Genomic DNA, 21,923 nt, shown 5'->3' on the forward strand with positions numbered 1-21,923 from the left:
GTGCGCGTGTGTGTGTGTGTGTGTGTGTGTGTGTGTGTGTGTGTGTGTGTGTGTGTGTGTGTGTGTGTGTGTGTGTGTGTGTGTGTGTGTGGCTCTAGAAGTGGCCCCAGTGGAGAGGGATACAATGTGCAGACAGGTCCACTGCCTTGAAACCATCCAGGACTCCTCTGACCAGTGACAAACCAAAGAATTGGCAGGTAAAGCTCTCTTTTAGTTTGTTTTACAACAATGATCATTGTATCAAGCAAGGTGATGATTTATGTTGTTTAAGATCAAACTTTCTTATCTGAGCTTTCGTATAAAGTTAAGCTCTGATCTTCAGATATTTGTCTGTCAGGTTATGAGCTGATCATTTGAAAGTGTTAGGAATTACATTCCCAAAGTAATGTTATCAGGAATGTACTGCTAATACTTTATAAAACCTTTATTTAGCGAGTGTATAGTGGGGACCATTTGTCATTGATTGTTATGTTTGAGCTGAGTAGGTTATTATTTCTTATGAAAAAGCTGAGTCAGCAGTGTCCCCGTACCGTATTTTAGTGTCGTCCAGCCTCTTGAACTGCAGCATTAATCTGCTTTATCACATCCTCTACAAACCAACCAGGCTGAATAGAAACAAGAACATCACACCCCTGAGTATTTGGGCTTTCATTATACACATTTTGAGTGACTGAGTAGTGTGACATTTCCTTTCAGACTATAAGTCTTAGCCTGTAACAGTTGTAATATTAAATATGAGTGCTATACAGTTAAGTTTTGTCAGTTTTAAACACATGTCTACCCAAATGTATAATACATCTGGTACAGACAATACAATAACTTAGCCACTTGCTCTGCATCAAACATTTGATGGTACAAATGATGTCAGTAAAATCAAACGTATTGATCTGAGGTTGTACTTCACGTACAGATGAGGCCATAATCAAATCTCCATGAGCAAACAGCCAGAGGGATTGTGAAGACTGCGGAGCGATTGTGGGAGCCAATGTAAAGAAATGGGTGACAAGACAGAGGACACACAGCCAGACATATTTATAGACGGTGAGAAATTGATACTGAGAGTGTGCAGCAGACGGCAGAGAGGCAGATAGCAAAGGAGAGAGAGAGAGTGGGCAGGGCTAGGTAGAGTATGTGAGAACAACAGCACGCCGGGCCGTTGGGACAGACGGGGGGGAGTGAGACGAAAGAAAGAAGGGGGAGGAAGACCAGAGTGTGTGGTTAAGTGCTTGTAAGTGTGTGTGTGTGTGTGTGTGTGTGTGTGTGTGTGTGTGTGTGTGTGTGTGTGTGTGTATGTGTGTGAAATCAGACGGAGACAGTGTCCAAGTGCAAGACAGTGAGCCAGGGAGAGAGATGCTCGGAGAAGATGAGGAGTAACAGGGCGAGGCAGCAGCGAGAGGTACTGTGTGTCCGTGTGTGTGTGTGTGTGTGTGTAAGGAATAGTGTGTGAACAGAGGGATGCAGTCATGTCTCTGTGAGAGGGAGCAGCACAGCAACGGTAACCATGCTGAGCCCCAAGATAAAACAGGCACGCCGGGGTAAGCACAGTCCCACCTCCTCTTTCTCCATCCCTCCATCTCTTTTCTCTCCTTTCTTGCTTCTTTCTGTTTCTCTGCAGTCCATCCCTTTCTCCCCCTCTCTCGCTGTCTCCGCAGAGCTCCATTTGTCCTGCTGTCTTTGTAATAATGTGACATCAATATCGGTGCCAGTGCTTTCATTTATGATGACATCAAAAAAGGTGGAACAGTTCCATATTAGTAGCACCGGTGTCATTCTGCATCCCAGTGACCATTGTTGTCAGCGATGACCTGAGCTTTCTCGCATGATCTGAAGTGTTGAGGATTTATCTTCCATGTCCAGAGTTAACCGGCTCTACTACAGAGTGATGTCATCCCTCGTGTCTCTCGATTATACCGTGCTTATTCCTAAAGGATTTGAACCTGGTGGGGGACACAGTGGGTTGTCGTAAACATGGCTTCTGGAAGGATGATCCTCCCCCCAACAATGGTCTGCATCCTGACATTTTCACACCTGAACACGTGAATACATCTCTGTTTGTTCAGGGTTTATTGGACTAGTTTTTAGTTTGCATGGTCTTGACAGGTGACTCTAGATCAGCGGTGATGAAAGGAATGCAGGGTTCGCCACTCGTGTAAATCACAACAGCTGACCCTCAAACATAGTTCTTCTAACGCCGGGTAAAACCCACCGGTGACCGCTGAAGTCGGTACGCCAAATATACATGCCTATCACATGACTGTGTGAAGATGAATAGGGAAGCTCTAAATCACAGGAACAACTCCTGGCACTGAGATTATCATGATGCAGCAGAGTATAGCTGTGCTCTTCATAGCAAGTGGTTGCTATCGACAACTGACACGTGCTGTTTTAGGTGGCTCAAGTTGAGGAAATTGACTGGTATTGTTTTTTAGAGAGGAGTATCCACGTGAGCATGCAGCTTTAAGAATCCTTAGTTTGTTGTGTGTGTTTAGGCGGGGTTGTGGCGTTATTTCTCCCTTGGCAGCCGTCTTATTTGAGACCAGCAGTGAACATAAGACCATAAAAGATGTTGGGAAGGACAAGTGCCTCTTCTTTCTCCGTCATGAACACAGTCGGAGAGTGCAGTGGCCACTTCACTTCGCTTGCCATGTTTTGTCTGCTTGCCATCTCTCATTTGCTGTAATGGTATTCTCCTCTGATTAGATTTCCAGCTCTGCTCTCCTCTGACCCTTTTATGCAGCATCATACAGCAACACAGAGCTGGGTCTGCACTCTGAAGCTGAGATATCATGAATCCTAGAGCAGTTAAGTCGTGTAGAGTCTTACGGGAAGTTATTGGTAAAACTCTGAGCTGTGGTTGAGGCAATTCTCTCATTATCTGTGTGGCTGAATAGATGTAAATTTGAGGATATTTGAATAAATGATGACATGCTTAAAGTCAAGAAATGATGCACTATATATGTAGGTGCAAAAATACCACAAAGACTGTGTTCTCATTCATATGTAGGTTAAACAAATACAATTAATACATGTGGGAACATTTCATTTGTTGATAATCGAATACATTATAGCAGTCTAATGAGATGAATCATTCAAATAGTTGAATAATTGAATTACTGGTAGTTGTATTGAATATCCAAAAAGTATTAGCTGTGGTGGTGGAATGGTATATTTATTCAAGTACTGTACTTAGGTACCCGATGAGGTACTTGTACTGTAGTCAATTATTTCCATCTGATGCTGCTTTACTTGTTCCACATCAGTTAATTTCAGAGGTGTACAAAATGTATAATGAGCTTAAAATGCATTCTCAACAGTAAATAAAGTAGTTTCAATTTGCTCCACTGCATCAAACAAAATGCTACGGTAATACATTGTTAATAACTAATGTGATTATAATATAATGTAACACTGACCAGGACCATTTTTATAATGGGTACATAATGAGTACTTTCACTTTTGATTCCTAAGTGGTGGAAAGTAACTAAGTACGTTTACGCAGGTACTTAAATACACATTTGAGGAGCTGTTCTTGTACTTAACTTGAGTATTTCATTTAATACTTCTACTAAGCAATTCAAAGAGAACTATTGTACCTTTTTACATATACTAGTTACATTTACAAGTTTCTTTACAGATTAAGATTTAACAGAAAACATATGATCAGTTTTATAAAATATTATGCACTGTTATAGATTAACAGTATCCCTGCTAACAGATTGATGCATCAGTATAGATAACTCAATAATGTATTATACATCAGTGAAAGATTTACAGGAGCCATTTCTCTGCTATATTAGTACTTTCTACTTTTGATACTTTAAGGACATTTGCTAATAATAATTAGGTATTTTTACTTATCTATACTTTTTACGTGTAATGGGGTATTTTCACTATGTGCTATTGTAAGGGTAGTGAGTAAAGGATCTGAAAGCTCCATCCCTGATTGTCACTATTGAACCCATGTGTATTATTTTATTAAATACAAATTGATGCACTTTGAGTAACAGTTTATTTCCTGAAAAGATAACAATTTCATCCTTGTACATGAGTTCTTTGCTGACAGTAGATGAAAACACCAGTTCCTCTGTTAAATGTCCTGCCTCTTCTTTAAGGATGTTAAAAAACACGGCCAGGTCTGCTGTATTTATAGACCCTGCTCTGCCTGCTCCTGCTGTCAGCATACAGTTTTATTAATGACTGCTTCACGTGGTCTCTAGTCTTCTCCCTTTCCAGCAATCATGACTCTGCAAGACATCAGGACATCAGGACATCCAAAAAGGGAAGAAATAAAATGAGGGACGCAGTCAGAGAGCTGATAAGCAAGAGAGAGAGAGAGATTTAAGTCCAGGCCCTTGCAGATACCCTCCCTGCTGTCCTCAGCAGAAAGCAAGAGGCAATTAACAGGAAAAAGGACGCCATTGATTTCTCTCTCTCTCTCTGCCTTCTGTTTATCTCTCTCCCTCTTTCTCACCCCGTGACTCCCCAGGGATCACTCTACTGTCGCTGTTTTTGCTCTGTACCTTTGACATACCTTTGCTAATATACAATCCATGCTTGTAATCAGTCTGCAGCAGTTAAAGTGCAACCTGATCCAAACCAATACTCTTCTCTGTGCCGCAGTGAAATTGAAAATGATATATACCCTCATTAATATCTGAGACACATAATAAAATGTAATGGAATAGATGGATGAATATCATCTTAAACAGGATGTATTTTCTGCAAAATGGAGGCCATGCCTTGGTTTATTGACTTAGGAGGAAATCTGGATGCATGGTCAAGCCTGTGGGCTTAGCTGCTCCCAAGAGAGACTTCTGTGAACAATGATTCAGGATTGTCTATGGGTGAATTTTTAGAATAATTGCAAAACAAAGACAGAAAATCCCCAAATAACATGAATCCTCTGTCTTTGTGTAATCTATATTTCTTTATCTCGTTCTGGTGCTCTGAATCCTCTTTCCCTCACTTTATCTCTATGTGTGTGTCCATGCAGCGCGGTCCAAGAGCATGGTGCTAGGAGAGTTGTCTCGGGTCTCCAGGCCCTGCTCTCCTCTGGATCAGGAGAAGGCACTGAAGGCAGGCTGGCTGAAGAGACAGCGGAGTATCATGAAAAACTGGCAGCTGCGTTGGTTTGTCCTGAGGACCGAAGCTCTGTATTTCTACAAGGACCAGGATGAAACCAAGACACAGGTGATGCTCACACAATAACACACAAGACAGTTAACTTCTGTCACCTGTTGCCCCAGGAGGCTGCACTGCTGCGTGTTTTGATTCATTCGGATTCAAGGCCCGATACGTATTAAAGCTTCATGAATTTTCTGATTAGGATTTTCCCCCAGGTCCAGTCACTCCATTGCGTGTTCTCCAGCTCTGAAAATAACTTATTGATTCTTTAAAATTAGGCGACAAAATACATTTTGCTGCCCTCAAGTAAAATGAAACCCTTTTCTGCATTCACGTGACCATGGTTTTTAAAGCTACACGCTCTTATCTTTATATTTTTGATGTAAAACTAAAGCTGGATAAATATCCAATCATCTTTCACACAAAAATCATCTCTTTAAGACATCTCAACACTCTCTATTAAAGTCGTAGTGTGTTGTTATTGCCCTGACACACACACACTGATAATGTGGTAACTAGCTGCCCTGTGGTTCTGCTGTAAGCACTTAGTAGCTGACCTTAGACCCTCTACATGGTCAAGGGATCCAAACTGCACAGAACAGGAAGTGCCAGATGGATAAATAGATGTTTCCCTGAGTCATCCCTCCCTCCATCATCATTACCTCCCTCTGTTGGACAGATGCCCAGAGCTCAGTGTACTCAGAACTCTATAATGTTCAACATGCTCTACACGTCCAAGTCCAGAACCACTAATTGATTTCTTGTTTGGCCCTTGAATACCATTGATGCAGGTGTTTTCCTCACGCATGCCTCTCTTTTCCCTACAGGGTTGTATTCCTCTTCAGGGCAGTCAGGTCAACGAGCTGCCTGCCAATCAGGACGAGCCTGGTCGTCACCCTTTTGAAATTGTTCCAGGTGAGTTGGCTTGGTGACAACTCTGTGTGTAAGGAAGTCTTGTTCAAGTGATGCTGAACCATCTGTTTAAGTGTTTAAGTGTCAAACAAACAAGATTTGTCAAAAAGAAAAATGTATATTACACTAAATCCTGATGAAGCACATCTGATATCATTTCCCACCAATACCAACACTTAAAGTGAGTTTTTTGTGCTCAGAAGATGATTAAACCCAAACTCTTGAAACACCACTAGAGCATTATCCTGATGCAGGTTTGCTGTAAATTACACAAAGTATCTCTCTGTGTCGCTTGAAATGATGACCATACTGTAAATTCAGCAGGTCATATCCTCTGTGTAAACATTGTCGACCCAGAATCAAAGTAAATCAATAGCTACATATGAGTATCAGGCCGTAACACATGCATGAAATATGCAGAACAGCAGAAAGAATGTGATTTCAATGGCCATGTTTCTGAGGGTTCAACAACGGCTTCATTCGTCTTTGCTCTTGACAGCGTGGGCTCGGCATGACTATGGTTAAACAGTGGACAGTATGTACAGCAGATAGATCAGAGGGCCTGCTTTGATGAAAGAGAGAAAGAAAGAAAGTTGTACTTGCATCGACTAAGTTAAGAGTTGGAAGATATGAGACAGTTTGCATCGTATAACTTTCATGGAACGGCATCGTGGGTTACTCATTCCTCAGTTGTAGCCCTTATTTTCCTCAGGTGGTCCAAGTTCAACATGGGCCATTACTGCAGCAGGTTGACTAGCACCCTGACATTTTATCCTGAGGACGAAGTTTCCATCAATGATGGTAGTAAGTATTTATTTTTTCAGCTATGGGGCGTATCGCCCCTCTTGAATACTTTGCAAAGCAGATTGAACTGCCGAACAGTATCGTATATATATCTCCCTCTCTGGCTTTCTGTGTTGCTGGGATTAACAAGGTCTTGCAATGATGTTCTGTAACATACATGTTTTCCTCATCCCAACCTATTTATCATCCTCCACTTCACAGGCAGCCGCTGGTTTCAATTCATTTTACAACAGGAAGAAAATCAACTTTGCTCATCATGAAAAAAGACAAGATGCTCATGCTAATGAATTGCCTTCAGGTTTTAGGTCGATGCAAGCCAATTTCCATACAACTGAATGGAGACCAATGTCTGCTTTAAATTCGGAAAATCCTATTTAGAACATTTTGATGTGCTTTGGAAAATGGTAAACAGTTGTGCAAACTAAATGCAATTTGTAGTAAATGGGGGTGTGGTCTTTTAACATGTGAGATGGTGCCGGGTGTCACTTTGTAGAGAAAGTGTGTTAATGAAAAGATACTGAGGAAAAAGTCCTGGACAGAAAGACAAAGGAGACATGGTGCAGTTGCTGGTGTCCACAGGGAACACTACTCTTTCTGGGTCATTTCTCTCACACAACACGCTATGCACCACAGCGCACAATTTCATAAAGAATGCAGGTATATACTGATATATAGCCGACACAGTCAACTCCACCAATTCCACTTCCAAAATCACTGTCTTTTGGATTGCATCATAAGAAGGTTTTCATCAGTAAAAAATGAAAGAACATTTTATGAATAGCAGCTTTGATGCTTTTGTCTCCATCTGTAACTGAGTAGTGCTTCCACCTCTTCGAAAAGCAAGCGATTGCAAAGTCGCATGAAGGGAGAGAGCTTCATAGTGTAATCAAAGCTAAACTAAAATCAACTAAAATATCAAACTAAAATGTCAAACCAGGTGGTATCAAGCTGTGTGCAGCCAGAGGAAGCACACAGGGAGGCAGAGCTGCATGGCTGCGTCTTTGTACTTTACAGAGGTGCTGGAGTTAATAAGGTTATTGGAAATACTGATAGTTCTTGTTGGTAGAACTGCCTTCTTTACAAATGATACAGTTCGTGTGATCAGCAAAGTACTTTTAAAAGTGTTAGTCACCGTGTCCTATTGATCCGGAAAGTGATGAAATATGTTTGTGTTTCCAGGAGTGGCTGGAGAAAAGGATCGAACAGGCATCAGCCACGAATCATTCCTGCTGATGGCCAACTCTCAGAGTGACATGGAGGAATGGGTCAGAGCCATTCGTAGAGTCATATGGGCTCCTCTTGGAGGAGGTGTGATTCTAAAACATATTTATACACATATACGCAAATGTTCACAAAATGCACTTTTTACAGTAATTAAGCAAATATATGACTAATTATTTAAAGAGGGGACTTAAACTTCTTGGGCACACGTAAGGAAACATTCTGTCTATTAATCACCTGACTGGTGTTCATTTTCTGTGTGGCTGCAGGTGTCTTTGGGCAGCACCTAGAGGAGACAATGTTGTACGAGGCCCAGTGTGGCCCTCAGCGACTGGTCCCTGTGCTGGTCGAACAGTGCGTGTGTTTCATACGTGAACATGGGCTCCAGGAGGAGGGCCTTTTCAGGGCCCCTGGACAGACCAATCATGTGCGGGAGCTGCAAGATGCCTTTGACCGTGGCGAGAAGCCAGTGTTTGACAGGTGATGCAGTGGGAGGGGGCATTTTATCAATAGCAGCATGCCAAGCTATAATCTATGCTGACTAGTACTGTATATTTCCCTGTCTCTTACAGTACCACGGATGTCCACACAGTGGCATCACTGCTAAAGCTGTACATACGGGAGCTGCCGGAGCCTATAATCCCGTTCTCCAAATACACACAGTTTCTCTCTTGTGCTCAGCTTCTTACCAAGGACAAAGCAATGGTAATCACATGTCTGCTCAACACTTCACTGGTACATTTCCAAACTCTTGTCTCAACAATAAACGTCTTATTTTTCTTCAAGGGTAAAGTGGAGCTAGGCAAACAGGTGAAATCCCTTCCTCAGGTCAACTACAACCTCCTCACATACATCTGCAAGTAAGTCCACACTCTTTTGTCGTCTGCTGTATATAGTTGTTAAGCCCACTGATGTGACTGTGATGGGTTTAATTGTTGCTGCTGTCCCATTTACTGTTTGATGATTTGTGAGCCTGTCATACAAGAGGAATAACATTCATTACACCCACATCCTCGTCATCAGGGAAAGTGGCATCACATTGATTGACTCTGAGTGTGCATAATTGCATGTCTTCTCTGCCTTCCATTCAAATATCTTCAGCTGAACCCACACACCACAGACTCATGACTCAGTCTTCATTTTCTTTGAATTTATTAGATAAAAAAGAACGAAGGGTTTCTACCGATTCTAAGCAGAGCAGTCAACACTGTTGATTGTATATAATATGTGGAGATAAATTCTGATTTTGGTTCTTTCTTTTTCAGGTTTCTGGATGAGGTTCAATCTCACTCCAATGAGAATAAAATGAGTGTTCAGAATCTGGCCACTGTGTTTGGACCGAATATCCTTCGTCCCAGAGTAGAGGATCCAGTTACCATGATGGAGGGTTGGTGATAATGTTTATATATATGACAATTTGTGCCACAAACTTGCTTTCTAATCAATACGAACAATGTCATGAAACAGTTAGATTACACATGTACTGAATGTGTGTTTGTCATTATCAACAGGAAGTTCGCAGGTGCAGCACCTCATGACTGTGCTGATCAGTGAACACACTAGACTTTATCAACGGGAGGAGACGGAAACTGAGGCCAAGATTCCCCCACAGCAACAACAGAGTCCTCTCCAACGGTGCAAAGTGGAATGGCTCTCACAAGAAGACACTGGCCCCCCACCCTCCAAAACCCCTAAAGAGGAGCCCCAATCTTCAACCCCTTCTAAAGACAGTAAGCCGACTGCACCGAGCCCCATTACAGTGTCGGAGAAGAGTGAAGATGGTCAGATTGAAGGAAAGGGCAAAGGTACAGAAGAAAAAGTTGATGGACAAGCAGATAGCAAAACTGAAGCGAGAGGTGGAAGTGAGGTAGCCGTTAGCCCCAGTAAACAGTCTAAAGCCTTGCCCTGGAGGAGCTCCTTCAAAGGAGGTGCAGCATCTGGGGGGCAAAGGGGGAAAATAGGGGGGTCGGCGGGGGATGTGTCAGCAGCTGGTGGGAGCAACTGGCTGATTAATGGCCTGTCATCCCTCCGAGCTCACAGGCGCACTACCTCATCTGGTGAAAGACTAAAAGACTCTACTACGAAGGATTCAACCCTCTCCCATAAAGAGACCACTCTTCCACTTAAGGATACACAGAGAGACTCTGATGAAGACTCCTCTCAAACACCCCTGTCTCATAGAGCCCTGCTCCAGTCCCACAGACTGTCTGCCTATGAGAATGTTGCCCCCTCCAGTCTAAGCCTGCCTGCTGACACATCCTCCATCTGGACATCCTTTGAGATCTCACTGGCCGAGCCAGAGGCAGTAAAATTGGGGCAGAGTCAAGAGAGACCCACAGAGGTGAGGGACAGTACAAGTCCTCTGGATAGCAGTGCAAGCGGTACTGAGGAGGATCTCACAGGAACAAATGAAGGTATCACTAACATGCTGACCGAGCTCAAGCAGGAGCTGAAGAAACAGAGGACAAGCTACGAAACCTCCATTTGCAAGTAAGAATGAGTCACTTGTCACTTCCTTTCAAATAACCAATTAAAATCAGGATGAATTGTTATTTATAACCTCTTCTTCTCTTCTTTGAGGTTGGAGGAGTCCTGTTCTAAGTACCAGTCCCAGGTAAACAGCCTTGAGGATGAGCTGGATCAGGAGAAAAAGAAGTTTCACATGCTGGAGATCCGACTCAGGAACTCGGAGAGGGCACACCAAGACGCAGAGAACCGAAACGTTCTCCTCCAGAAAGAAATGGAGGAGTTCTTCAAAACCCTTGGAGATCTGACCACAGGAGCAACATGGACACACTAGACGAGACCAACCTGCCTTCATCTGGTCCATTAGAGGAGGAGAAGCTTGAATACTGGGACTACCAGTCAGCTCCAAAGCTTTGAAGACCAAATACCTCTAGTGCAGTACTACTTGCCATCGTGTCCTCTTTAGTACAGCCGTCTTGTGCCTACACTGACCAGTGCCGGTGCCAAACGAGAACTCCTCTGGACCAAGCAATCCTTTTACCATTCCGCAAAATTCCTTACTATTATACATCATTTATCATGTAGCTGATTATTTATGAACTTAGTGAGCAGAAAAAGACTTGATAAGAGGTACAGTCTTCCCATACACACCCTGTTCATTTCCCCTTAGCAATCATATTCTCGAAAGAAATGTTAACTCGACAGTAAAAGAAAGAACAATGTGACACATTAAAATTCTACTGTTTTATTTGCTGGAGTTGAAGTTAGACAGTTTACATTTTTGATGTATATAATTGGTCTGTTAGTGAGGCCATTTCAGATCCATAGCTGAACTAGCCCGATCAAAACACTCAAAACAGGTGAACTCTTTGCCAACAGTGTTTGGCCAAACCATCAGAAGACTGCAGCATCATCCCAGTAGTGCCGTATGGCTTTCCCATCTTTCCTCGAAATGTACCTTCACTAAAACCAGATTTTTCATGCGTAGTCTATTCTATCTTTTCTCTTTTTGAGGAGATGAAGGAGAGGAAAACGACAAAAAGAGGAAGCCACAACAGTCAAGTTGCGATTGTGGCCCAGAACGGGTCAGGACATGCGTCACAATCCCCAAAGTGCATTCTGGGAGCTGATGCTAGGGGTTACTGCCTGGAGTGCCCAACCATGAAAAGGGCAAAGGGACAGGTTGGGAATTTGAGCCATTAAATACATCCAAAGGTTACCATGGCAGGTAGTAAATGAAACAAAATGCATTTAAATAGTACTTCTGAATGAAATGTACATTACATACAATAGACGCCTCCTAGCTTGAAATAAATAAATAAATAAAGCGAATATCGAAAGAAAAAATCATTTTTTTCTTATTTCTTATGAATAATGTATGCCATGATATGCATACTGTAACTTCAAAAACGTGTGTGTGTGTGTGTGTGTGTGTACATGTGTGAGGTAGAACTCAGAAAGAAGCACTAGAGAAGAGAAGAGCATCTGTGACAAAGAAGACTGAAAATCATTGAACCGAGTAAGGGCACTTAAATTAAATATGTGAAATATCAGACAGCTGTGAATAATGTCTGACAGGACCTGCCAAAAGGGTAAAGTGACTAATTTAGACTTAGTCTCTGGTGACAGTCCCCAAATACAGAACTCATTCTAGCCAGTGGAGCGGCCTATATTAAAATGTTACAGCGCTAACAGTTATCACTGGCTCCTCACTACGCCACATTTCTATTCACTTACATTCACCCTGTTCGTCCTCATCCAACAAACCGTGGCCTACAAATTACATCTACGTAACTAAACAAGTTCAAACACGGTCAGTTAACAGTATGCTATAGTAAAAAAAAAAAATATTCAGTGTCAGGGCAATAGACCATTTGACTGCTTGTCAAGATGCACACAATCAAGAGGTGACATAATACTAAGAAGTAAGTTAACTTGGACACACCAAAGGACGCTTTCTACAAGAAAGATGACGAACAATATCAAAATAAAATCATTCAGTGCAATCGGATCCAAGATGAAGTGCGTTATTGTCTACTGTTAGAAAGAGAAGTGGTGTAAATTCATCCAAGTGACCCAAAAGAAGAATTCAAAAATATAGTCAACATAATATTGCAGTGCTAACAGTGTGGTATTCGACTGTGTCAGCAGCTAAAAACAGCGATGTGTAAAGTACACTCAAGTCACTCTCTCTCGTAACACACATCACAGATTCACATCGGAACATACTTTGATTCTTCGCTGAAAAAATACAGTAATAATGATACAATTTCAAACCACAATAATTTACAGCAGTATAGGAGGAGGGGAAATAAAAACAAACTGTACATTAAAAGCGCAGCTCTACAAACTACCAGGAGAAGTTCCATTGGCCTAAATCCTCTCCCATCAAACGCACTGATGAGGAGAGGTTTGCTTTTCGTGTGCACGTGTGTGTGTGTGTACATGTATTGTATGTGTGTGTTATCTGCAGCAGGCCAGTGAACCCAGAGAGGTGTGGCTGTCCAAGCTGCTGTCTGTTTCGGAGGTCGTGGTGGGGTCACTGCTCGGGTCAGTGGGCTCTGTGGACATGGACGAGACATCGTTGGCCGAGGAAGAGGAGGAGGACGTGGGCTGAGGGGGGCTGTCGATCACTGCTGCACCTGTGCTGCGAAAAACAGACGTCAACGCATAGGTTTCATTGAAAATACACAGGAAACTGCCTTCGTCTGCCGAGTCACAAATGCAGGTGTAAACTGTGCATCACACCAGTAAGCACTTTGACTTGCAGGGTAAAAGAGGTGTAGTTTAAACAATTGTATTCTGGAAATATTTCATTCTCAAACTTTTATGGCTTCATACATAAAATATATTTCAACTTTATTCATTAAATATTATAACTTGATTCCCCAAATCTCTGATTATCGCCCCAATACACGGTTTACAATGTACTTTACATTGAAGTATTGAAATGCTGTTGAAACATTGATGATTTGTAACTTTTTAAACCACATTTATCCCAGATTTAACCTACTGCATTTATGAAGTATTCAGTGAATGTGTACAAAACAAAAAGTTTTAAGATCTTTTCATTATTCAATCTTACAGACTGACGTCAAGCCCTCATGTGATTCACTAGCTATCCTTCCCACATCTCCTCATCTACCACTTATAAAGATTACTCACCTAAAGCAGGTGGCTGGCCTCTTATCACGCCATTTCTTGTCCACTCCTCCCATTCACTCACTTCTTTATAAATTAGCACTGAAAGTGAAAGATCCAAAAAAAAGGTTAAGTCGGGCAGGAGACACAGCGAGAAATCATTGATGTAAATATCACAGAATGTGATGCACTTGTATCTGTAGAGTTCACTTTGTATTGCATACGGTGCAGTCCAAACAGCATCGTGTTCCTCGCTTGGACAGGCTGTGCTGGTGTGACTCTTCTAAAATATGAGTGGAGGGTCATCATCACCTGGCAGGGGTTAGGATGAGCTCATCCTGCTGCTCAACTGAAAGTGATATTTACTCATAATTTGAAGTCCTACCATGCTCCACGGAATCAGGTTCCCCACAGTGGAAAACACTAACTGAGAGACTTCAAAAGGGGGTTTCACGTCATGCAACGCACCTTCTGGCAACTAGAGCGGAGATACAGAGCTCCTCTAGCCAACAATGTCTGTAACCAACTGACATTTACTGGATGTCCCACTGAGTTACTTTAGACATGGTTTATTTTTGTGCTTTCCATGAATAGAAAATAATCACGTCACCACTGGTGAACTGCTAATCATAGAATCTGACCAGCAGAACATTCTCTCTCATTGTAAACACGTGTGATTTGCACAAAATTCAATGTATAGTGGATTGATTTAACAGCTACTAGCAATTGCATATTAATATATTAAATGTTTAATTAACCAGCTGGTTTGAAACCAAAATTCATCTACTTCTTCCATAACTTGTACTTTTTTTGAAGTGATAAAACATTGCGGATCCCCAACAAAATCGTAAAAGTAAAAAGTATTTTATCAGACTTTTCACTTCAAGATTACTGAATGAAACGTCTTAAGAAATCCCTGTGCTCCCTCAGGAGCGGAGGCTACAAAATACACTGAAACCAACGTGAAACACGTGAAAAATGAAGTGTTGAGTGAAGTGTTAAGAATCTTAGTATGCCGTCTCACCTTTCCACTCGTCCACGGTATGCTCCCTCTCATCCAGGTGTTTGTGTAGGATCTTTGGAGGGGGCTGAGAAGGAGAAAATGGATTAAATGGCACATTGGTGGTGGAAGAGCGTTGCCAACTTTCCACTTCAAGTGATGTCATTAAAATCTCATGTGACCCATTTAAGGATCATGTGTTCCGATCAGCGATCCACTTACTGCTTCCACTTCAGCTGGGTCGTACCAAACATTAATATAGGGGTGCTGCAGGGCCTCATCTACAGAGATGCGTTTGGAGGCGTCAATCACTAACATCTTGGATAAGAGATCTCTAGCTTGGCTCGCTGAGGAAAGAAACAACAAATACACACGATGCTTTGCAATTAATCACATGTCCACAAATATATTTGATGAAAGAGTTTCGGTCATGATTGGAAAACACACAGTACCTTTCAGTTTGTTGTTTTCAGAGTCGGCAGGGAAGAGCACATCTGGGAAGAGCTTCTCAAAGCTGTACCCAGCATAGCGTGGCCTGTTTTCGACGTACGTTCTCACCGACTGGTTCAGCTTCATTAGAAAGTCCTGAGATGGAGTGCCTAGCTGCTCAATTACCTTGTTCCACTGGTCGATGTCTGATGTGTATATGTTAGGGAAACACACGTAGTCCACAGACACACACATACTTAGATCACAGGAGAGTATGAATGATGGTGGAAACTTGAGAATGGATAGCAATGTGACAGAGGGAAACTTGTCACGATGGTGTTGCTGTTCTCTTCACACAGAATGAAGTGATGACACGGTGATCAATCAATGATGGGGAAGGATACGATCAGTGCCAGGGAACAAAACGCTTCCCCTGATCATCTCGGCCACTATGCAGCCCACTGACCATACATCCACTGGAGGCGGAAGTTTAGATGACGGGGAGGTGGGCGTGCAAACAAAATGGTGAGGTAAAAAAATAAATAAATAGGAGAAACAAAGTGAGAAGAATGCAAGCAGAACGGCAGTGGTGTTGATTGAAATGAAAATGGAGAACATGCAGCATCAGCCAGATATACAGTATGAGAGAAAGAGCAATGCAGCGCTGAAGCAAATGAAACCTGACATGTTTACAGCCCATGCCGGCCAGAAAGCTTCAAATAAGGTGTGTTATGACAAGTCCTTATAGCCTGGCACAACATACTGTATTCAAGGCAGAAAACTAACCAGGGAAAGATATAAGAGTCTGCACAGCACAAAGCACAAACCCTTTACAAAGACCGTTAAGATTAACAGCGTGAAGAAGAATTTAAAAAGACCCAAGGATACAGTCCCTTCCTGGGAAGAGGATTTTATGGCGAACCATTTCTGCCAGTATGCAGCCCACAGACCATATGTCCACTAGTGAAGTGAACGCGGTAAACAAAGGCGATTAGAGGAACGCACAACAACAGGTTAGTTACACAAAGGAGGTCAGTTAGTGAGCAGTTTCTTACAACAAAGTCCCATCATGTACAGAAGCACCATGCGGGTTACACAGTGTTAACAGCCAGATTCATCTTCAGGTCCCTGTATCTGAGTTATAAGGGATCCAACACTACAGCAGTAATAACACACACAAAACAAAGTCGCGATTTATTAAACCTATATCTCTCATAATGGCTGGTTTACCGATTCAAGATAATCTAAGGTGATGGGATATGGCAGTAAAAATGTTCAGGGACGTTCTTTGACGTACAAACTGGCTCCTCTCAAGGTTTAGAGATGAGGCCTATTGTGAATTGGGTCGCGATGGTTTGTCATTTTTAAAAAGCGGGTCCCTAGAAAAATAGTTTGGGAAACACTTCTCTACAGTGTAACACCAGTAAGAATAAACAAGGGTTGACAGTGTAGATCGACAGACGCAGTAAATAGACGGTAACTAACCATTGGCTTGGTAGCCCATCCCCAGGATAACCTCTGGTGCTCTGTAGTAGCGTGTAACCACGTACGGTGTCATCAGGAGGCCCGTGGCAGCCGTCCGAGCCAAGCCGAAGTCCAAAATCTTCAGTGTACAATCTGACTTGACAACTATGTTACTAGGCTTGAGGTCCTACAGAGGAACACATACCGAACACATTTTTATTCATTTTTTAAAGTTAATTTTGTCAATAAGAAGCAATCACAAATAAATGGACAGATGTAGTGACAGCTAATGCACTGGTTTCTCTTTAATGTGTTCAAGTAGCAGAAAGGGCACGATGGAGGGAAACACCTTCGACTGCCATTCTGAGACAAAATGGACTCAAAATTACAACATCTTGATCAGCAGCATTGTTCAACCAATGACAGCATTTTGTGATCACAGCATTATCTCTACAAGTCACATGATGATAGCGTGCTACATTCTCCATCATGACTCAAATCCAGCTGATAGCCTGCAGGTTCCAGCTCCTGCAAGCAGCTGTTTCCTAGAATCTGGTCTATGTCATGTTTCCCTCCGCAGTACAAATTGTTTATTAAGGTGTAGAAGAAGGGGAAGCCCCCTGGGCTTACTTCAGGCACACTTGCACTTAGCTAAGGATGTTGTCAAAATGCCTCTTTTAGTTTAGGATTTATCTAAGTTCAAAAAAAAGGCGACCAGTATCGCTCCACATCGGGTCTTCCTCAGGGCATGGCTGGAAAGAGGAGTCCTGAAATTTTAACTAGATCCTTGGGCTTGGTGCGAGTGTTCCTTAGGTAAGCCCAAGGGGTTCCCTTTTTCTACAGTTGACAAGTGTGACTTCACCACTTTCCCCTGGAGTTCACTACTGTATAACCGAGAGCACGCCGATTTCTCTCTTTTACCTATTAAGGTGTTTTGCTTGCAATAGCAAATGCATTTAAAGTTTACAGTGGTGGCCTTGTACAGTATATATATATATTTTGGTTTTTTTCAGGTTTGCTGCTTCTTTATTCTAACGAGGATTTAACATTCCCATAATCAACGATTAGACACTTTATTGTTATAATATCATACCTGGCTGCATGTTTCTAATGTTAAGGCAGTCTTTCTCTTCATAATTAGGTGCAATTGTGTATCAGTCTCTGCACACACTTTTCACCTGCTTATTATTGATCCATATGGGGAAATTATACATTCACCTACCCTATTCTATGGAGGCCAGAAGTCTGTACCGACTCACATCAGCTTCAAAAAAGCTGATGTGCCAGTTTTGAATTTAGGTTTCACAAATATTAATATTTTTCCATCTATGTTTTTATAGAGGTTTTATGTGTCCAAATTATTTTCAAGAGGGTTTTCTTGGCAATTAAAAGACTGTATTCATCATCTAATAGTGTGCCAGTTGACCGTTTGCCCTGACAATTCAGTGTCAAGTGTCACAGAGGGTTTAACGGTTCCTCTTCGGGACACCGGCCTTTCATTAGTCTGTACAGTCATGGCCAGCTGATGCTTACCCTGTGAATGATGCCGGCAGCATGGAGGTGTTTGATACCACACAACGTCTGATATAGCAGATAGGACAGCCTCTCGTGGTCCAGCTCCATCTGAATGACCTGGCACAGGTTGGCATCCATCAGCTCCATCACCAAGTACCTGACAGAGCAGAAACAGTTTACACACGAGGCTTGAGAAGCTCTTCGGCAGGAGAGAGGAACTCAATTTAATGAACAATACATACTGTGTGCTCTAGAAACAAAGTACATCCACACTTCACATATAGTTACTTACACATCTTGGAATTCCTCTAATGATTTTTGTGGTGTGAATACGTTCAATAGGCCAATGATCTGTGGATATGGAATGAATCAGAATGATGTTGTCATGTCATTTACTAGGACACATTAAAGCACAATTTAAGTACCACACGCACACACGTAAGCAAACAAAAGGCATTCCAAAAATTCTAAAATACCAAGTCTGCTACTGGTCATGTGACTGAATATATTCTCATACTCACATTTTTGTGATTGACACATTTCATTAGGACTAGCTCTCTGTACGCCCTCTTGGCATGGGTCTGATTTTGAAACGGCCGGCTCAGCTTCTTGATGGCAACATTTCGTTCAAGGTTCTGGTCGTAAGCAGAGCTGTGGGGGAAAAAAAAGTTAGAGAACAGTTTTAAAATATGCTCATATGTGTAGCATAATAGGTATTAGACATTACAGGTTATGGTCACTCCAATACTCTAAACATCTCTGCCTTTGTCATCAGCAAAAAAAAAACAAGTATAACAAATGAACAGTTTAAATGGATTCATATTTTGATTTCTTGAGAAGACAACAACAGAAATATTCTTTGGTTGTTATGAATGTTCTGGCGACGTATTGGAAACAGTGACCCATATTTCAGCAAGATGCTGTTGACTGAATATGGAGGAAGTTGCAACACTCACCAGACGATTCCCTGTGCTCCTGAGCCGATGGGTCTTAGATTCTGGTATCGCTTCAGTACTGTGAACGTTGAATCCCCAACATCTAGGCTGTAGAACTCTCTTTCTCTCTTGTTTTTATTCATGGCGAAATCTTCGATTACAGCTTTCTGTGCATCCAAAAATGTCCTCTGTGTACACAAAGACGGGCACACGTTTAAATATTTTGAAGGATTAAAACCACGGATACCAGCAGACCAGCCAAATAATGAGAAAGTCAAATTAACATCCCCGCTCCCAAGAAAGCAGATTAGAAGCGAAGGAGTAAAGCCACCGCTGAGTTTCACACTGCGGTTCCTCAACTCAGCAACTCGGCAAACACACCAGGATGGAAGATTTGATAGCATCAGCAGTGGTGGCAGAACAGCAGGCCACGGGGAGGTCTACTCCATCATAAGAAACATGACTCCCAGACTGACTCTGTCACACTGGAAAACCAAGCCCGGTGATAATTCCTATGCGTTTGGACCCCAGCTCAGGACTTCAGCCCAGTTCTACAAGCGGGTCTTCCACAGGCACATGTTAACTGGTTCAAGTTGCACCATGCGGCTGTGAGCCCAGATAAGACACAACACAGAGACGCCAATTTGCGTGCATAACGTCCCCGTACATGTTTCATTGAAACCATCTAAAATCAAAAAAAAAGGAGAAAACTCTACCATCGGCTTCCTTTCCCTTTCTTCCGTTCTTATGTAAGCAGCGTAATCACCCTCCCCACTCCTCCACCCTGCCGACACAAAGTCCATATGAGGGATATAATTGCCAGAATAAAATGAGTCAGCTCTCCTTCTGTTCCTCCAACGTCACAACCACGTACATAACATCCACCTCCCTCACAACATGAAAATAGACATGCCGCCTCTTTTTATACTGCAGACAGGAAGACAATTACGCTCGTCTGCATTATGAAGGCTGTGGTAAGGCCATTATTGGACTAATGGCTATCCATAAGGATAATTAAGGTCTGGTCAGTGCAGGGAGGGAATCACAGGGTGATTTGATCTCATACAATTGTTATTTAGTCACACACACTGTTAATATTACTTCCCCTGCTGTGAAATAACTAGTATTGATGCTTACGACTACATGCTGCATCGACAAATACCTCGGAAATCAATGGCACACTATTAGATTGCAGTTATGTGTCAGCTGCAGTATTTACACTGTACAAGGAATGCAGCAGCCACATCAGTAGTCTCAGCAGCACCTAAGAGGTCTGGACCTCATGGTAGGCAGCTCTAATACATCTAGGTGCCTTGTGCATCCTGCAAAGGCAGCAAAATAGCGAGTTCATTCCCAGAGCGCACTGTTCCCTAATGACTAAACCTCTGCTTCCCCTCAACAAGCTGCTTCTTGATTTAATGAACGGCTTCAGAATCACACACTTAAAGGACGATTCTGATCCTGGCAATGGTGGTTACATATATTATATTATACTACACATTAAATAAATTCTCTGGAAAAATCTGTGTTCACATAGTCACAGAATATAACAAGATATTACACCATATCTTGTTATATTCTGCTTTATTGTCTATATACCATAAAATAAACCCACATCAAAACTAGTAGCACACACATAACTGATGAAAACAGCCTAATAGGTAGCATAATATATATGATTAACATATGTGGACTACCTCATGTTCTCCCTGCGTACATGCACCACTCACATATTATCCTCATCATCTGTATGCCCAATACTAAACGGAGGCAGCCACTCATACACAGAAACGGAAGACCTAGCTCCATCATCTGGGCTCAGATTAATCGCAGAGACTGAGCGGAGGACCACTATGGACCCCGTTAGTTATTGCAACTCGATGTGTTAACCTTGGCCACGCGACCCCTCGTCTCGTTTCGTCGGCGGCAGAGGTATCTGGCAGGTACACGACTGTAAAAAAAAAACAAAAAAAAAAACTGCAGAACCAGAGCCGTGTGCATGCTACAAAAAACGTAGCAGCCCGAATACGCCGGGCGCTGCAAAAGAAGAGGGTTATTGCAGCGTTAATGACAGCCGCGTCGTGATATGACAAGGCCTGTGTGAGAAACACAGTGCGCAGTCGGTGCACTGTAGCTACTGCCTCGATCTGTATGTGATCCATAGGCTAGGCCGTGTAGCCTATACGGACGCATCACACCGACACGGGAGCGTTTTAGGTCGGTAACGAAATGAAGCTACAGTGTAAACCGCCTTCAACAACAACCACGTCGGTTAAGCGGCATGCACACAGCGACATGCGACCCTCCCCCATAGCCAAACAATAAGCACGTCTGAAGAGCCGAGTGGCGGATCCTCATCTTACCTCAGTCATCAAATGAAACTATATCGATCCCACCAGCGGTCCGATCAGCGGCGAAATGTTCCGGACTCGTTGTTTACGCTGCCGGTGAAGGATGATTGATTCCGTTGTGCGGCTTAAAAATACATGACCTCACCGAATTCACTTGCCTACGTTTCCATCTGGCTACTACTGACAGGCCAGGACGCGCAGTGCGCACGGGGCATGCGTCCCAGCAGTACGTCACTCATCCACAGAGGCACACCCACCGCCTCCTCCATCCTCCTTCCTTCCTTCCTTCCTTCCGCCTGTCTATCGAGCCTAGCTATCGAGCTAACTATCTGTCTAGCCCACTTCCGTTTAATGTTATATCATGCTCTTATGTCTGCAGTAAATCTATTGTAGAGGGCTGATTGGCCTCACCTGAATATATAGACCCTAATGCATAATGGATAATGAGATATTGGCCATATTTCTGTCCAGTTCTTTTAAGTGAAATAAGCATTTCAATATGAAGAGTGAAAATGAAGAATGAAGCTGCATATTTTCGTTCTTTCTATTTGATTTTTTTTC

At 42.5% G+C, this 21,923-nt stretch overlaps 2 protein-coding genes across 8 annotated transcripts; one reads left to right on the top strand and one right to left on the bottom strand.

Moving 5' to 3' along the window:
* Positions 1 to 1,675: 1,675 nt before the first annotated feature.
* Positions 1,676 to 12,619, top strand: arhgap22a (Rho GTPase activating protein 22a). The gene is made up of 9 exons (XM_076076732.1): positions 1,676 to 5,190; positions 5,952 to 6,039; positions 8,020 to 8,148; positions 8,331 to 8,541; positions 8,634 to 8,766; positions 8,848 to 8,921; positions 9,327 to 9,448; positions 9,573 to 10,551; positions 10,642 to 12,619. The coding sequence occupies exons 1-9, from the start codon at positions 5,008 to 5,010 to the stop codon at positions 10,859 to 10,861; spliced, it is 2,139 nt and encodes a 712-aa protein (XP_075932847.1). The 5' UTR covers positions 1,676 to 5,007; the 3' UTR covers positions 10,862 to 12,619.
* On the bottom strand, positions 11,257 to 21,577 carry mapk8a (mitogen-activated protein kinase 8a). Of its 7 annotated transcripts, XR_012947516.1 has the most exons (13): positions 20,902 to 21,027; positions 19,033 to 19,199; positions 18,598 to 18,727; positions 18,369 to 18,427; positions 18,095 to 18,233; positions 16,583 to 16,748; positions 15,502 to 15,573; positions 15,121 to 15,303; positions 14,891 to 15,015; positions 14,693 to 14,756; positions 13,893 to 14,017; positions 13,693 to 13,770; positions 13,136 to 13,169 (listed from the first exon to the last, which is right to left on the bottom strand). XR_012947516.1 is itself a non-coding variant. In XM_076076735.1 (12 exons), the coding sequence occupies exons 1-12, from the start codon at positions 21,381 to 21,383 to the stop codon at positions 12,991 to 12,993; spliced, it is 1,371 nt and encodes a 456-aa protein (XP_075932850.1). In that variant the 5' UTR covers positions 21,384 to 21,577; the 3' UTR covers positions 11,257 to 12,990. The 7 variants fall into 7 exon arrangements, 4 of the variants coding, with proteins under 4 accessions (XP_075932850.1, XP_075932848.1, XP_075932849.1 ...); XM_076076735.1 differs by lacking the exons at positions 13,893 to 14,017; positions 20,902 to 21,027 and adding an exon at positions 21,375 to 21,577 and having other exon boundaries at positions 11,257 to 13,169; XM_076076733.1 differs by lacking the exon at positions 13,893 to 14,017 and having other exon boundaries at positions 11,257 to 13,169.
* Positions 21,578 to 21,923: the final 346 nt, after the last annotated feature.

Source organism: Anarhichas minor, unplaced genomic scaffold (assembly GCF_050575085.1).
Source record: "Anarhichas minor isolate MPS153535 unplaced genomic scaffold, ASM5057508v1 ptg000058l, whole genome shotgun sequence".
NCBI classification, from domain to species: domain Eukaryota; kingdom Metazoa; phylum Chordata; class Actinopteri; order Perciformes; family Anarhichadidae; genus Anarhichas; species Anarhichas minor.

What these genes read in the sequence shown, in the direction of transcription:
- arhgap22a (XM_076076732.1), top strand. Translation starts at nt 5,008, where the DNA reads ATGGTGCTAGGAGAGTTGTCTCGGGTCTCCAGGCCCTGCTCTCCTCTG. An exon ending in AGGATGAAACCAAGACACAG is followed by an intron (nt 5,191 to 5,951) that starts GTGATGCTCACA and finishes TTTTCCCTACAG; the next exon opens with GGTTGTATTCCTCTTCAGGG. An exon ending in ATGGGCTCCTCTTGGAGGAG is followed by an intron (nt 8,149 to 8,330) that starts GTGTGATTCTAA and finishes GTGTGGCTGCAG; the next exon opens with GTGTCTTTGGGCAGCACCTA.
- mapk8a (XM_076076733.1), bottom strand. Translation starts at nt 21,012, where the DNA reads ATGCACACGGCTCTGGTTCTGCAGTTTTTTTTTTTGTTTTTTTTTTAC. An exon ending in CTGCCGGCATCATTCACAGG is followed by an intron (nt 16,749 to 18,094) that starts GTAAGCATCAGC and finishes GTTCCTCTGTAG; the next exon opens with GACCTCAAGCCTAGTAACAT. An exon ending in TTTGTTCCCTGGCACTGATC is followed by an intron (nt 15,304 to 15,501) that starts GTATCCTTCCCC and finishes TATACACATCAG; the next exon opens with ACATCGACCAGTGGAACAAG.